The sequence below is a fragment of the Nerophis ophidion genome, linkage group LG02 (assembly GCF_033978795.1).
Source record: "Nerophis ophidion isolate RoL-2023_Sa linkage group LG02, RoL_Noph_v1.0, whole genome shotgun sequence".
Classification (NCBI taxonomy): Eukaryota; Metazoa; Chordata; class Actinopteri; order Syngnathiformes; family Syngnathidae; genus Nerophis; species Nerophis ophidion.
In genome coordinates, this window is record NC_084612.1 from 27056817 (window position 1) to 27073816 (window position 17000).

The window sequence follows — 17000 nt, forward strand, 5'->3', positions numbered from 1 at the left end:
ATAATCAATAATTAAAAACAAAAAAAAACACACTAGAGTTTTGACCAAGAAGAGGGAGGGTCTGTAAAAAAAAAATCTGCAGACTTCCGGAAATGTGCGTCCCTTCTAATTTCATTGTTTGAAAAGACACAAAAAGTGTGCTAACGCCAATTCATGAGGGTCAGGCGATTCCTTTTGGTCCATTTCAACTATAAATAACAATATATAAATAATAAATGGCGACGACACGAACACATCAGCTTTAGCGTTAGCATATTATAATTAGCAATCTGCCCACTCGTGTTGAGACTAAAAACTACACGAATTGAATGTGACTGACTACTTTAACAACATGTAATAAAGTAAATAGTTAATATGTAATGTTATTAACCTTTATTCCACGTTTGTGCTGCCTCCTATATTTCACATTTGTCGAGTAAAGTCAGAATAGTAAGGCTTCATACTCCACTGTAAATACGTTTAAAAGTTTGCCCACTTCTCGTAGCTCTGCGTAACAAAATGAAGATTGTAAAAAGTTATAAAAAAAAACATTATACTGCATAGAAATAAATAAATGGGTTGTACTTGCATAGCACTTTTCTACCTTATTCAAAGCGCTTTGACACTACTTCCACATTTACCCAGTCACACACTGATGGAGGGAGCTGCCATGCAAGGCGCTAACCAGTACCCATCAGGAGCAAGGGTGAAGTGTCTGGCTCAGGACACAACGGACGTGACGAGGTTGGTACTAGGTGGGGATTGAACCAGGGACCCTCGGGTTACGCACGGACCAAGCAAGTCTTACTTGTATTACATCACTCGCCAAGCCGACATGTCTGTTTAGGCGCCAGCTAGATTGCAACGTGGCGCCGAAATTCCTCTCATGAGCCATTGACCAATGCCGTGTCGCCTTATAGAGCAGGCCGGGTGAGCCCCTCTTAAAGCTCCACCGCAATTGGCTGGTGTGAAAGCGGGCGGAAGTCACTGCCTGGTTTTGTCCCTACCCCGGCTGGGAAAAAAACGGGGTAGTGTCGAATAACTGAGGTAAAAAGAACAGGCACTTCGTGTTTCGAGTGAAGGTGAAGTTATAACGTTAAAGGTGGATTTAAGAGCAGTACAAGGATTTATTTTAGCGGCCTACTGCAGAACAACGAGCACGAATGATGGAGGTAATGAGCATAATGTGCGCCCTGCTGCTGTGGACCAGCCTGGCCCACGGGAAGCCCATGGCGAGAAAAGAGCGAGTGCTTCATGAAAAAGACCTGAACAAGAGAACCCAGGAGGACAACAACAGCTTCCAGTACGACCACGAAGCCTTCCTGGGCAAAGAGGAGGCCAGGACATTCGACCAGCTCACCCCGGAGGAGAGCAAGGACAGACTCGGGTAAGTAATGATGGTTTCTCAAGCAACCTACTTGGCTGTTTTAGTAAATCACTCCACGGGAACAAGTGCGTTGTGTGGAACTCTTCATTAATATTTACCAACAGCATGAGAAAGATGTGAAATGCAATCCAACGAATGAGAAAAGCCCACAATAATATCATGGTTTTGCCTAGGGCGTATTCCTACACATCGTTATGGACTTATCTTGACTATTAGATCGTCACTGAAGTGGAATCTTGGCTAATTAAGACATAGACATCGCATGTTCTGTTTTTATCCTTCGTTTTAATTTGGTCTTACGTGGCCAAGGGGGCTTTTTGTGGAAGTGGGAGGACCCCATGTTCATCACAACGTGGCAACTTGAGGTCTAAGAATACTTCCAATTCAAATTGGTCTCCTGGCCCACACACTTCAGCTGTCCAATTAGTTTAGTTTTTATTTGAAGGGACAATACACAGAAACATTAAGCTCAAAGACAGATATGCAGGCCTCGAATTTTAACATTTTGTTTAACTTTTTGAGGTCAAGGCAAGTGTTACCTTAAAGGAGGGCTCATAATTTAGGGCAGTGGTTCTCAAACTTTTTTCAGTGATGTACCCCCTGTGAACATTTTTTTTTAATTCAAGTACCCCCTAATCAGAGCAAAGCATTATTGGTTGAAATAAAGAGATCAGTAAAATACATTACTATGTCATCAGTTTCTGATTTATTAAAGGCCTACTGAAATGAAATGTTCTTATTTAAATGGGGATAGCAGGTCCATTCTATGTGTCATACTTGATCATTTCGCGACATTGACATATTTTTGCTGAAAGGATTTAGTAGAGAACATCTACGATAAAGTTCGCAACTGGAGAAAAGCCCTGCCTCTACCGGAAGTCGCAGACGAAGACTTCACATATTGATTGCTTCTCACATATTCACATTGATTTTAATGGGAGCCTCCAACAAAAACAGCTATTCAGACTGAGAAAACGACAATTTCCCCATTTAATTTGAGCGAGGATGAAACATTTGTGTTTGAGGATATTGATAGCGACGGACTAGAAAAAAAAAAAGTTTAGAAAAAAATGTGATTGCATTGGGACGTCAACAAAAAAAAATACGAGATTGCATTGAGACGGATTCATATGTTTTTAGAGACATTTACTAAGATAACTCTGGGAAATCCCTTATTTTTCTATTGTGTTGCTAGTGTTTTAGTGAGTTTAACAGTACCTGATAGTCGGAAGTGTACGTCCACGGCCGGGTGTTGACACGCAGTGTCTCAGGGAAGTCGACGGCAGCTGTATGGGCGGCACAAGCTCAGCTGATCTCCGGTAAGAAGTGACTTTTTAACCACAATTTTCTCACCGAAACCTGCCGGTTGACATTCGGTCGTGATCCATGTCCGCTCTGATCCATAGTAAAGTTTCACCTCCGTGAATTTTAAACAAGGAATCACCGTGTGTTTGTGTGGCTAAAGGCTAAAGCTTCCCAACTCCGTATTTCTACTTTGACTTCTCTAATATTAATTGAACAAATTGCAAAAGATTCAGCAACTCAGATCTCCATAATACTGTGTAATTATGCCGTTAAAGCAGACGACTTTTAGCTGTGTGTGTGCGCAGCGCTCATACTCTTAACAGCCCGTGACGTCAAGTGTACACGTCATCATTACGCGACGTTTTCAAGAAAAAAACTCCCGGGAAATTAAAAATTGCAATTTAGTTGACTAAAAAGGCCGTATTGGTAATATTTCATCATTGGTATATAAACTATCAGACTGCATGGTGGGTAGTAGTGAGTTTCAGTAGGCCTTTAAATTGTACAACAGTGCAAAATAATGCTCATTTGTAGTGGTCTTTCTTGAACTATCTGGAAAAAAAGATATAAGAATAAGTAAAAACTTGTTGAAAAATAAACAAATTATTCAAATATAAATAAAGATTTCTACACATAGTAATCATCAACTTAAAGTGCCATCTTTGGGGATTGTAACAGAGATCCATCTGGATTCATGACCTTAATTCTAAACATTTATTCACAAAAAAAGAAATCTTTAACATCAATATTTATGGAACATGTCCACAAAAAATCTAGCTGTCAACACTGAATATTGCATTGTTGCATTTCTTTTCACTGTTTATGAACTTAAATTTATATTTTGTTGAAGTATTACTTAATAAATATATTTATAAAGGATTTTTGAATTGTTGCTATTTTTAGAATATAAAAAAAAAAAATCTCACGTACCCCTTGGCATACCTTCAAGTACCCCCAGGAGTACGCGTAACCCCATTTGAGAACCACTGTTTTCGGGTACCAAGGCAAGTTAGAAGAGTACCAAGGCAAACATTATTTTATTTTGAGGCAGGAGAAGAGGGGGACCTTAAACGATAGTTTAGTGTGGCTGAAACGGAGCTTAGGCTAAATAATAATTTGTTTGAGGTTTTTTTTCTGCTTGGTGTAGACATGGCCTAAAAGCTTCTATTCTGATTTGACATTATTGACTACGTGGACGTTTAAATGCTGTTAGAAGAGTAGCCCGATTAGGGCTGGGCGAAATTGCTAAAAACTGTATCACGATAAGTGTTTTATATCGTTAGATATCTATAATTATTGGTGTTTTTTATGACCTATCGAAAATAAGGACCAGGAGAATGATATATTAAATGTTAAAAAAGATATTTGAAATGTAAACATCTCTGATTATTGTCCCCTCAGCGATCAAGGCAGAAAGGAAATGTCAACACAACCATAGAAAACACTCAATCAATGTAAATATAATTCTAAAATCACATTGAACACTTAAAAATATTGTCTTAAAATTAGGTGCAAAAATAAGGGATTAGGTAATAAATGCATATTTAGATGTAACAAAATAGTGCGAAGTGTGAAAATATAAACATAGGCCGTGTTTACACTGCAGGTAAATTCAGATTTTTTTAACCCGTATGTGAACCGTATATATGTATACACGTACTTAGTGGCCTAGTGGTTAGAGTGTTTGCCTTGAGATCGGTAGGTTGTGAGTTCAAACCCCAGCCGAGTCATACCAAAGACTATAAAGATGAGACCCATTACCTCCCTCCCCAACAATGTTACAATCAACGGTATCGAAAGCAGTGCTAAGATCAAGTAGCAGCAACATGGATAATGCATCAGCATCTATTGTTAGCAATAGATCATTAGTCATTTTTCCGGGGGCTGTGTCCGTAGTGATGTGCCTTGAAACTGGACTGAAAGGGTTCACAGAGATTGTTAGATGCGAAGTGTTCATTTAGCTGCTATGCAACAATTATTTTGAGAATTTTCGAAATAAAGGAAAGGTGAGACACCGGCTAGTAGTTTACAATGGGGTCAGGATCGAGGTTAGGTCTTTTGAGCAGACGATGAATAACCGCTGTTTTGAATTATAAAGGAACAGTACCAGAGGAAAATTATAAGTTTATAATATTTAGCACTGATGGGTACTCCAAAGACATGCACCTGGGGATAGGTTGATTGGCAACACTAAATTGGCCCTAGTGTGTGAATGTGAGTGTGAATGTTGTCTGTCTATCTGTGCTGGCCCTGCGATGAGGTGGCGACTTGTCCAGGGTGTATCCCGCCTTCCGCCCGATTGTAGCTGAGATAGGCACCAGCGACCCCAAAAGGGAATAAGCGGTAGAAAATGGATGGATGGACGGATGGGTACTCCGGCTTCCTCCCACCGCCAAAAACATGCACCTGGGGATAGGTTGATTGGTAACACTAAATTGGCCCTAATGTGTGATGGCCCTGCGATGAGGTGACGACTTGTCCAGGGTGTACCTCGCCTTCCGCCCGAATGTAGCTGAGATAGGCTCCAGCGACCCCGAACGGGACAAGCCGTAGAAAATGGATGGATGGATTACAAACAGCTCCTTGATAAGTTTCCCAGGAAGTGGGTCAAGTAAACATGTTGTTTGTTTTGTCCCATTTGCAAGTCGCAGGAGTTCCTCTGTTATTTCTTGAAAGGTTGAAAATATTTACAGCGCCGGATTTGCTGGGGGGTGCTATTTGAAAAGCCCTGCACTACACTTGCCCTAGAATCTAAAATCTCTATTTCCATTACTTCCTATGGGGAAATATGTTGTAACCAGATTGTGGTAGGACAGCAACTCATGAATTAGGTTTCGACATCGATAGTGGTTAGAACGTGATGTAAAACTACTATTGCTAGTTTTTTACTGTGTCATTTCTCTTTTCTTTCAGTAAAATAGTAGAGCGGATCGACAGCGATTCCAATGGCTTCATCACCACTGATGAGCTCAAAGCGTGGATAAAACGTGTCCAGAAGCGTTATGTGTATGAGAACGTGGCAAAGGTTTGGACAGATTATGACCTTAACAAAGACAACAAGATCTCCTGGGAAGAATACAAGCAAGCCACATACGGTTACTACCTCGGTAGCACACACTTTCCTATCAGTCTCTTCATCTGATGACGCCATTGCATCTACAAGTCTAATTCTGTTTCTATGATCAGCTAATCCAGAAGAGTTTGATGATGCAACTGACCAGTTCAGCTTCAAGAAGATGCTTCCACGTGATGAGAGGAGGTTCAAAACAGCTGATGGGAACGGTGACTCGGCGGCAGACAGAGAAGAGTTCACTGCCTTCCTGCATCCTGAGGAGTTTGACCATATGAAGGACATTGTGGTGCAGGTAAGCCCACACTCACTGTAAAGTCTTAAGAAAGATTTAAAACCAATGGTACGCTTGCTCGCTTGCGGCTACATTCGTCTGTCATATGATTAATCGCTCTTCTTGTAAAGAATTAATGACAGCCTCCACCTTCCAAAGTAAAACTAATCCGATGTCTCAAAATTAGATCAAATTTGCAGTACTGTAGTAGTATAGAAATGATGGCACTATGTCCAAGAGAAGGAACGGAACAAAACGGTCTAGTGAGAGTATGTCTTTGGATAAATTTGCTGTATTTTGATACTCTCCAGTTGTAATTTTATGTGGGCCTGTTTATATGTTAAAAAAAAAAATGTTCGAGCGTGTCCAGAGGGACGTACAGACTGCCCCATTTAACGCTTGATCTTTAAATATGAATTTGGTCTCACGGAGCAGTTGCGTGGGAAATGTTTCGCAGCGAGGCACTATACCGCTGTGTTCATAAAAGTTGTACTACCCATTTGGCAGAATTAATTATTAAAAGGTTCATTTTTATGATGTCACTACTGAACGGTACTAAGGATATGTTCAGCTTTGTGGCATCTCTCGGTAATACGTGGTCGCTTTGTCCAAAGAGTCATGCAGTCGCCATATTTGACACCTAACCATAACAGGCTTGATTTTAGGCAAATATTGCAAAGTAATGAAAGACAAGCGACTTCCAACACCACTTAACTCTGAAATAAGTCAAAACACCTTGCTCGCTTGCACTGAAATGCTCCTGCTCATCTCTGTACCCCCCATACAGTGACAGAAAAGGAGAAATGTTGTCTTCAAAAATAAAGATTGAATTCAAATTCTAGCTTCGTGAGAATAACCTCTAAAGTAAAACACAATCTGTTCTGTGTTTTCCCATCAGAAACCATTGAAATGGCAAAATGTTTTTTAGTGATCAATTAGCACACAACTCCTGTAAAATATTACTTTCAAAAATTACTGCTTGATGGCTACTTCACATTTTGTTCTTCTTTTCTTACTATACTAGAGGTATTGTACCGAGCAGTCAGGAGAAAGATGCTTTTTCTACTTTGAACTATTTTTGGTTCTTTAGTTGCTGTCCCATTCTTTCACTTTGCCATTGCTGGAAAGAGCAAAACACTCCCGTATATCAGACACTCAAGTATTTCGCAATTTTCCAAACGTAAACTTAGTGAATCCCAGAAAATTATGCGTGACCTTGAAACTTTGTCCCATATATATGCAATTTTCCAACATCTTTTGGCCAATCATTGTCATTTTTAACAACTGAATTTGTCTTGAGCACTGTGTCTTAATGTGATCAAATATGCCCCTGCAATAGCCTACATCTCCCATACGCACGCCCTCACCAGGGTTGTGCAATATAGATAATGTAAATGATATACATTTGGCCGAGAGAGCTTTAAATAGTATCATATCGTGATAATGCATGTTGATGACACTTTCTAGCTGCGTCCCGCAAATTTGACAGCAACAACCCAACTAAAGTGCCCTTATTGCACTGTAGCATTCTTGCTAGCAGGCTATCAGCTCACGTCCCTCCACAGTGCAAAGCCACTTCTGAGTCAGCAATTCTCTCCTCCGTGTAGGGTTGGACGTTTATGGCAAAAATAATAATCATGTTTATTTTGTTTGATATCGTAATCACAAATTATTTCACGATTATTCATTAATTTGAAAATAAGAGTATTTATTGTACCACCATAATTCAACATTAAATATAGTTTAAAACAGATATAAATTAGTAAAAAATAAACCACAAAATGTAAAATAATAGTAAAAAAAATACAATGCAATAATACAAAAAAAACATAAAAAATCAGTTTTTATGTTTTAAATGCTTTTTGTTAAATTGTTTTACCTTTTATAAAATGTTTGGTTATTAAATGCAAACGTTGTCACATTTATTGGTGCAATACATCTTTGGACAATTTTGACCAGTATCTTGTGTCAAAGCATAATAATTGTGTAAATGTATCAATAAGTCAGTTATGTTCAGTATTAATAAGGTATTTTTTTTAAGCCTTTATTCAGTTAGTGAAGGGGAGGAATGTGCTGCTGTTCTCATCTTGTGTGGAGGCGATTCGAGGCTGTTTAAAAAAGAGAGAACACCTCTCAAGTTGCATTGGATTTCAATATATTGGCTAATTCTGTTCGTCCTGGTCGTGGAACTGTGGACCAGCTCTATACTCTCGGCAGGGTTCTTGAGGGTGCATGGGAGTTTGCCCAACCAGTCTACATGTGCTTTGTGGACTTGGAGAAGGCATTTGACCGTGTCCCTCGGGAAGTCCTGTGGGGAGTGCTCAGAGAGTATGGGGTATCGGACTGTCTTATTATGGCAGTCCGATCCCTGTAGGATCAGTGTCAGAGCTTGGTCCGCATTGCTGGCAGTAAGTCGGACACGTTTCCAGTGAGGGTTGGACTCCGCCAAGGTTGCCCTTTGTCACCGATTCTGTTCATAACTTTTATGGACAGAATTTCTAGGCGCAGTCAAGGCATTGAGGGGTTCCGGTTTGGTGGCCGCGGGATTAGGTCTCTGCTTTTTGCAGACGATGTGGTCCTGATGGCTTCATCTGGCCGGGATCTTCAGCTCTCACTGGATCGGCTCGCAGCCGAGTGTGAAGCGGCCGGAATGAGAATCAGCACCTCCAAATCCGAGTCCATGGTTCTCTCCCGGAAAAGGGTGGAGTGCCATCTCCGGGTTGGGGAGGAGACCCTGCCCCAAGTGGAGGAGTTCAAGTACCTAGGAGTCTTGTTCACGAGTGGGGGAAGAGTGGATCGTGAGATCGACAGGCGGATCGGTGCGGCGTCTTCAGTAATGCGGACGTTGTACCGATCTGTTGTGGTGAAGAAGGAGCTGAGCCGGAAGGCAAAGCTCTCAATTTACCGGTCGATCTACGTTCCCATCCTCACCTATGGTCATGAGCTTTGGGTCATGACCGAAAGGATAAGATCACGGGTACAAGCGGCCGAAATGAGTTTCCTCCGCCGTGTGGCGGGTCTCTCCCTTAGAGATAGGGTGAGAAGCTCTGCCATCCGGGAGGAACTCAAAGTAAAGCCGCTGCTCCTTCACATCGAGAGGAGCCAGATGAGGTGGTTCGGGCATCTGGTCAGGATGCCACCCGAACGCCTCCCGAGGGAGGTGTTTAGGGCACGTCCAACCGGTAGGAGGCCACGGGGAAGACCCAGGACACGTTGGGAAGACTATGTCTCCCGGCTGGCCTGGGAACGCCTCGGGATCCCCCGGGAAGAGCTAGACGAAGTGGCTGGGGAGAGGGAAGTCTGGGCTTCCCTGCTTAGGCTGCTGCCCCCGCGACCCAACCTCGGATAAGCGGAAGAAGATGGATGGATGGATGGATGGCTAATTCTGTGAGTCCGTCTGCTGTTACGTCAACGCCGGAAGTCATATGCCTTATTTTTTTGATGAGTTTAGTGATTATTGTTTGGGCATACCAGCAATTTTTCAAATAATAAGTACCAATCATGGTAAGATTCCAAACTTCAAGAAGACATGCTTTTTTCATTCATTTGCTCAACCTCTGAAATGTGCATGCACGTTGCGCGGCCCTTTTGTTTTTTCGATTGTTTTAATTTTTGTCAGAAGCCGTTATCAAAATCAAAATTGGATTAATTAATTAACTAACTTTACCCTCGTGGCGGAAAATTGTTTCTTACAAGTAACATTATCACTAGAGGATGAGGAATATGTAAAGTGGCTGCACTACACACTGTAGAAGGATATGTTGACCGCTAAGCTAGAGCTCATAAATGTAAACATTAGCCTGATCAATGCAAATATTACCAGTAACTATACCAACTATAGTGTCAGAATATGGTTAATACTACAGCGGTCAGATCGATATTTTTTGTTTTATTGTTGTTTTTGTTATTGTTTACAAACTTAGGAAATACAGAAGGGCAAAAACGAAAGGAGGTAAATTAGAGCCAATAGTAACAAATAAATATTTCATTGATATTCTACTCCCATCATAATGTAACTACTTGGAATTGGATCAGTACCCAAATTTGTAGTATTGCCCAAAGAAAAATAATTGCTTATTACATTTTAACAGAAGTGTAGATAAAACCATGTTACAACAGAAAGTATCCAGATATAAACAGAAAATTAACAAGTGGATTGATAATAAGTTTGAGGAAAATAATGCAACTAGAAATAACGCAATAATTTATTTCAAATTTGTCACTCATTTTAAAACAGTTATATTATCATTTACCAAATAATTTATTGTGATATAGATATCGTCATCGCATTAGATTGCAATATACATCGCCCATCCCTAGTCCTCATTTCCCATTTTTTATTAGCAGAGATGACGACGTGTGATTATAATTTCACATAGTCTGTCATTAACCAACAAAAATCTCGGCAGTGTACCAAATGTTTTCGACGATTGCGGAGTTAAGTTACATGAAGCGTGTCGTTACACGAACGAAAGTTAATGATCGACAAGTAATTTTCAACTGGTAGAGGAAGGACAATGTCTGCAGCTTGTGGACAACAGATGCAGTAAGGGAGTGTGACGGACTCAAGCCGTTGTGCGGGTTCAATGGACCACCAAACAGGGACATCTCTGAGCAGGTGTAGACTTCATTATTTTTCAATCAAGAAAAGTCTTTTGCGGGTTGCTTTTCAGCCGTCCGCGCTTTCACTGCTCGCTCCTCCGTGTCGCTTTTCAGCCGTCCACGTCTTTTGCCTCTTGCTCTCGCTCTCTCCTCTGTGTCGCTTTTCAGCCATCTACGTCGCTTCTGTCTGCGTCTTGCTCTCGCTCTCTTCCTCGTTGCACGCGCTGTTTGTTCTCCCGCTTCTCCACCACTTTTCTTCACGTTCACAGCTGCCGCCCCTTTTATCAGTGCAAGAGGATTCGTTAATTTTGTCCATGTGCGCGATCCACGCACCTGATCTCGCTTGTGGCATCCCTCCCGGCACGCCCCGCCTCGCCGCTTGCTCGCATTCTCCGCCTCTTCACCAGCATCTTGCCGCTCTGTCGGACCGTCGGCTCCGCCTCACCACAGTGCTCCATCGCCAGACGCAAGACTGGCTTCCGTCCGGCTGAGCATACTCCCCCCTCCTTTTCTTTCCGGAGCGGGAAGTGAAGATTGCCATGACCACCTGTGCCCCCAGTTTTCTCCTTTGTCACCTGTTCTATTTATTCCTCTTCATTGTATTTTTATTTATCTTCTTTGTCTTTTCCTTTGTCTTCTTTGTCTTTTTCTCCATTCTTTTCTTCATCCTTTTCTTAATCTTTGTCTTCTTCCTTTTCTGTGTCTTTGTCTTCATCTTTTTCTGTCTCTTTGTCTTCTTCAGTGTCTTTGTGTTCTTCTTCTTTTGTAACTTTTCCTTCTTTTGTAAATTTTTCTTCTTCTGTAACTTTTTCTTCTTCTTCATCATTTTCTTGAATTTCAACTTCTTCACCTTCTTCCTCTTTCATTTCTTTTTTTTCAACTTCTTCATTTACCTCTTCCTCATCATCTTCATCCCCTTTGGGGGGCCATTGGCTGCCCCCCGCCGTCTGGTCCGCCAATACCTGCAGGAGCCGGCATTGCTGTCGGCTGCTTGCTGCGAGGCCGGCCAGCGCGCCAACGAGAGCCCACGGGGGATCGTCCTCCCCCGCCTCTGGTGGTCCAGCCAGGTTGGGCGCCAAATGTGACGGACTCAAGCCGTCGTGCGGGTTCAATGGACCACCAAACAGGGACATCTTTGAGCAGGTGTAGACTTCTTTATTTTTCAATCAAGAAAAGTATTTTGCGGGTTGCTTCTCAGCCGTCCGCGCTCTCACTGCTCGCTCCTCCGTGTTGCTTTTCAGCCGTCCACGTCTTTTGCCTCTTGCGCTCGCTCGCTCTCTCTTCTGTGTCGCTTTTCAGCCGTCCATGTCGCTTCTGTCTGCCTCTTGCTCTCTCTCTCTTCCTCGTTGCATGCGCTGTTTGTTCTCCCGTTTCTCCACCACTCTCCTTCACGTTCACAGCTGCCGCCCATTTCATCAATGCGAGAGGATTCGTTAATTGTGTCCAGGTGCGCGATCCACGCACCTGATCTTGCTATTGGTGTCGCTACCGGTACGCCCCGCCTCGCCGCTCGCTCGCATTTTCCACCTCCTCGCCGCCATCTTGGGCCGGGCTCCAGCGTGCCCTGCCGTTCTGTCGGACCGTCAGCTCCGCCTCTCCACAGGGAGCTTTTGGCTTTCTTGGTGTTATTGTTCATGCTCAGATTTTCATTGCTTAAGATAAACCATTTAACCAAAAGAAACATTCACGTAATTAGTTTTGGTACTGCTATTTTGTTCCCTGTTTATGTGGCGTGCTTATGAAATGCATAGGAGATTGAACCCAGCAGCCAATAGTGCAGTAAAGAATTTTTCTTAGACACGCAACCTTTCGAATATTGATGGAGGTTGTTTATTATTAGTCAGCTATACCCCACATGGCCATTAAATATTTAGCCGGGTTCAGAGTGGCGTCTCACCTACAGGAAAATTTGCATGCAATGAGTTTATCGCATGTGTACATGTGTCGCAGCCCAGATGTGTTGTCTTTGACTAAGCATGTTTGCATGTACTAACTGATGATCAAGGCAGCTGACACGCCTCTACAGCAGCAACTGAGTTAATGTCGCACTGTGGACAAAGACATCTAGCAGGGCTTTAAGTGTTTGGTACGCACTAAATGTGTGCATGGGGGGGGTTGGTCCTCATCAGCATTGATTCTTGTAATTGTAGTGTCAGTGTGCCAGCCCAGCTGTAAACTGACCCTCATGATGACTCACGCTGCCAAGGGCAACTACTTTCCGTCTTTATTAGTCAAAGTGAAAGTTCCAGCTGCTGTTGACCCTCATTAATGACATCACTTCCTCATGGCGAACGCAGGAAACCCTGGAGGACATTGACAAAAACGACGACGGACATGTGGACGAGGACGAGTATATTGGTGAGTTCAAGCAATACAGTTCAACTAAAACAAAGAAAATGTGTGTTTTGTTGCTGCCCTATATGTCCATCTCTGCTTTCAGCTGACATGTTTGCGCACGAGGACGGCGGCCCAGAACCAGACTGGGTCAGAACCGAGAGGGATCAGTTCTCCGACTTCAGAGATTTGAACAAGGACGGTAAAATGGACAGGGACGAAATCCGCCAATGGATAATGCCGCAAAACTACGACCACGCCCAGGCAGAGGCCCGACACCTGGTGTACGAGTCTGACCAGGACAAGGTACCACTTCTTCACCCCTCCTTTTGTTTTTTTGTATTCATGGTGACAAAGCTCAATCATGGACAATGCATCCATTTAGTTAGATTTTATATTATTATTATTATTTGAATGGGATTCAGTGAACGGCAATCTATTTTTAGTGGCGAGACTGGCCAGCGTTGGGGAACGGTGACAATATGACTCCTGCATTATAATAGTATGTGGGGTTTTTTTTCTAAAAAGGCTAAAACAAATTTTATAGATATATTTAAAGTAAAATCTGTGTTATTGGTATCAACTCATCTTATTTCTTGTTAAATTATATTTAATCTCCATCCATCCATCCATTTTCTACCGCTTATTCCCTTTCGGGGTCGCGGGGGGCGCTGGCGCCAATCTATTTTCTATTTTTGCTGCTTATATTATGACTACAATGTAACAAACGATGCCCTTTGCACACCCCCTGGTTTATTTATTTATATTGGAATTTAAATTGAAAGATAGGTAAATAGTCCTCTGAATTAGAGATGGACAAACTTCTGACTTGTAGTATATTGATTGTCTACACAATGAAGTTCCTGCAAAACTAAGCACACAAAGTAAAGTACATTAATATACACATTGAATGCACGTACAAGTAGGAATCATGTTAAATCGACAATACAGTTTGGTATAAACTGAAAAAAAGAAATGCAACCACACAGGATAAAAGTTGGCTTTTACGCCACTAGCTTAAGGCTAACAAACAATGGACAAACTTATTAACAAGCTAATGAAAATTAGCAGCCTAATTTTTTTAAAAACTTGCACAAACATTAAAAAATTAGATTTTAAAGGAACACAATTTAATGTAATTTTTTTCTACTTACTAGCATGTAGTCCCTAACTCTGCACAGTAGCCTGCTGCTTGCATCTCAAACTGTAATTTTAAATGTAAAGTAGTTAATGAAGATAAAAAAATCCCCAAATTATTTTTTTATTTCATATGTAACAACTAACTGTGTTGTTAAAAAATAGATATATAAATATATAAAATAATATATATATATATATATCTCTATCTCTGCCTCTGCGATGAAGTAGCGACTTGTCCAGGGTGTACTCCGCCTTCCACCCGATTGTAGCTGAGATAGGCACCAGAGCCCCCCGCGACCCCAAAGGGGATAAGTGGTAGAAAATGTATATGTATGTATGTGTGTGGGTATATGTGTGTGTATATATATATATATATATATATATATATATATATATATATATATATATATATACACACAAGTAGCGACTTGTCCAGGGTGTACTCCGCCTTCCACCCGATTGTAGCTGAGATAGGCACCAGAGCCCCCCGCGACCCCAAAGGGGATATGTGGTAGAAAATGTATATGTATGTATGTGTGTATATATATATATATATATATATATATATATATATATATATATAATATACATATACCCACACACATATATATATATATATATATATATATATATATATATATATATATATATATATATATATATATATATATATATATATATACCCATACATATACCCACACACATACATACATATACATTTTCTACCACTTATCCCCTTTGGGGTCGCGGGGGGCTCTGGTGCCTATCTCGGCTACAATCGGGTGGAAGGCGGAGTACACCCTGGACAAGTCGCTACTTCATCGCAGAGGCAGAGATAGAGATATATATGTATATATATTATTTTATATATTTATATATCTATTTTTTAACAACACAGTTAGTTGTTACATATGAAATAAAAAATAATTTGGGGATTTTTTTATCTTCATTATATATATATGGTAGAAAATGTATATGTATGTATGTGTGTGGGTATATGTATGTATATATATATATATATATATATATATATCCATCCATCCATCCATCCATTTTCTACCGCTTATGGATAGATGGATGGATGGATATATATATATATATATATATATATATATATATATATATATATATATATATATATATATATATATATATATATATATATATATATATATATATATATATACGCACATATGTGTGTATGTATGCGGGGAATTACTCTACTCAGTTAGTAGCATACCCTCAGAACTGCTGTGACATTGTGTTACTTTATTTCTCAGGACCAGATGTTGACCAAAGAGGAGGTCCTGGAGAACTGGAACATGTTTGTAGGAAGTCAGGCCACCAACTATGGAGAGGACCTCACTCGTAACCACGATGAGCTCTGAGTGCTCGCCTCAACCTCTTTCGTGGGTGTTTGAGGTAGAATTTGGTTGTTGAAAGACACAATCAGTTGAAAGACTATCAGCACAGATAAGAAATGAATGGGGGGGGCTGTTGAGTGGCACTTTTCACAAACAAAATACAGTAAGGTCCTGAAGTGTCAATGAAGCGTTCTGTTTCTGACATTCAGAAGCAGAAAGAAGACTTTTCTTTGCAGCGACGGTGCCTTCCCTTTTATCCACCGCCTCACAACTGTTTGATGCTAACTTTTTGACAATAACCTTAATGTGAAGCTGCAGCTCCATGAACTGATTTTATTTATTTTCAGAGCGTTGTAAAGTGTACTGAAAAAAAAGTTTTTAATGTTCGGTAGTATCTCTTTTTAGTTTAGCTGACTTAACCATGTTTGTAGTCTATTTATTTTTCACTTGTGTCCAATTAAACAAATTGTTAATGCTGTGTTTCTAAAATAAGTAATTGAAGTATTACAAACAGTAAATTATAAGTGTCCCGATCGCCGTCCTACTTAGCAATGTCTCCACTTTGACTTTTTAACTCCTTTAACATCAAGAGTAAATGGATGCCGTTGTCAGCGCTCAGCTCCGATCGTCGTCTACACACTCGCTCACGTAGAGATGCAGAGCGGAGCTGACTGGCTCTTGCTGCTGGCTGTTGCGGTCCAAAACTGCACAGTGTAATTGAGAAAGCGTCTCCGCCACCCAGCGTGTCCCCTCTGCCTGTTCATGTGGAACATATGGATATATGTGTGCCACTTAACAAGACAAGTCAAGCGGGACCAATGCGATAAAGCTCATTAGGAACAAGGGGACAGGACGATGCATGTGTTGTTCTGCTGCAATGTAGGAGGGATGTGCCAACACACGTGAGCAGTGTCTGCTACCTTAGATCTCTTTTTCTTTGGACTCTTTGGAATTCAGAAGACTAGTGTGTAAATAAATATGATTGATTTACAATAATGTGAAACTATCCAAGAAGTACTGACTCTTTTTTTTTTTTTACATGAAAACAAATGGGGTAATTGTATATTTATATATTTCATATGCAATTAAATGATAAACAATTGTAGACTAATTTACAAACCCCGTTTCCATATGAGTTGGGAAATTGTGTTAGATGTAAATATAAACGGAATACAATGATTTGCAAATCCTTTTCAACCCATATTCAATTGATTGCACTACAAAGACAAGATATTTGATGTTCAAACTCATAAACTTTATTTTTTTTTGCAAATAATAATTAACTTGGAATTTCATGGCTGCAACATGTGCCAAAGTAGTTGGGAAAGGACATGTTCAACACTGTGTTACATCACCTTTTCTTTTTAACAACACTCTATAAACGTTTGGGAATTGAGGAAACTAATTGTTGGAGCCTTGAAAGTGGAATTCTTTCCTGTTCTTGCTTTATGTAGAGCTTCAGTCGTTCAACAGTCCGGGGTCTCCGGTGTCGTATTTTACGCTTCATAATGCACCACACATTTTCGATGGGGGACAGGTCTGGAC

At 40.8% G+C, this 17000-nt stretch overlaps 1 protein-coding gene across 2 annotated transcripts; it reads left to right on the top strand.

Annotated features, from left to right (window-relative positions):
* Positions 1-936: 936 nt before the first annotated feature.
* On the top strand, positions 937-16461 carry rcn1 (reticulocalbin 1, EF-hand calcium binding domain). Of its 2 annotated transcripts, none has more exons than XM_061880471.1 (6): positions 937-1366; positions 5585-5766; positions 5858-6036; positions 12915-12975; positions 13058-13257; positions 15372-16461. In XM_061880471.1, exons 1-6 carry the CDS (start codon positions 1143-1145, stop codon positions 15477-15479), a joined length of 954 nt encoding a protein of 317 aa, XP_061736455.1. In that variant the 5' UTR covers positions 937-1142; the 3' UTR covers positions 15480-16461. The 2 variants fall into 2 exon arrangements, with proteins under 2 accessions (XP_061736455.1, XP_061736446.1); XM_061880462.1 differs by having other exon boundaries at positions 938-1366; positions 5585-5778.
* Positions 16462-17000: the final 539 nt, after the last annotated feature.

Coding starts and splice junctions, on each gene's coding strand:
- rcn1 (XM_061880462.1), top strand. CDS start 1,143: ATGATGGAGGTAATGAGCATAATGTGCGCCCTGCTGCTGTGGACCAGC. Junction 5,779..5,857: donor CACATACGGTTACTACCTCG/GTAGCACACACT, acceptor TTCTATGATCAG/CTAATCCAGAAGAGTTTGAT. Junction 12,976..13,057: donor GGACGAGGACGAGTATATTG/GTGAGTTCAAGC, acceptor CTCTGCTTTCAG/CTGACATGTTTGCGCACGAG.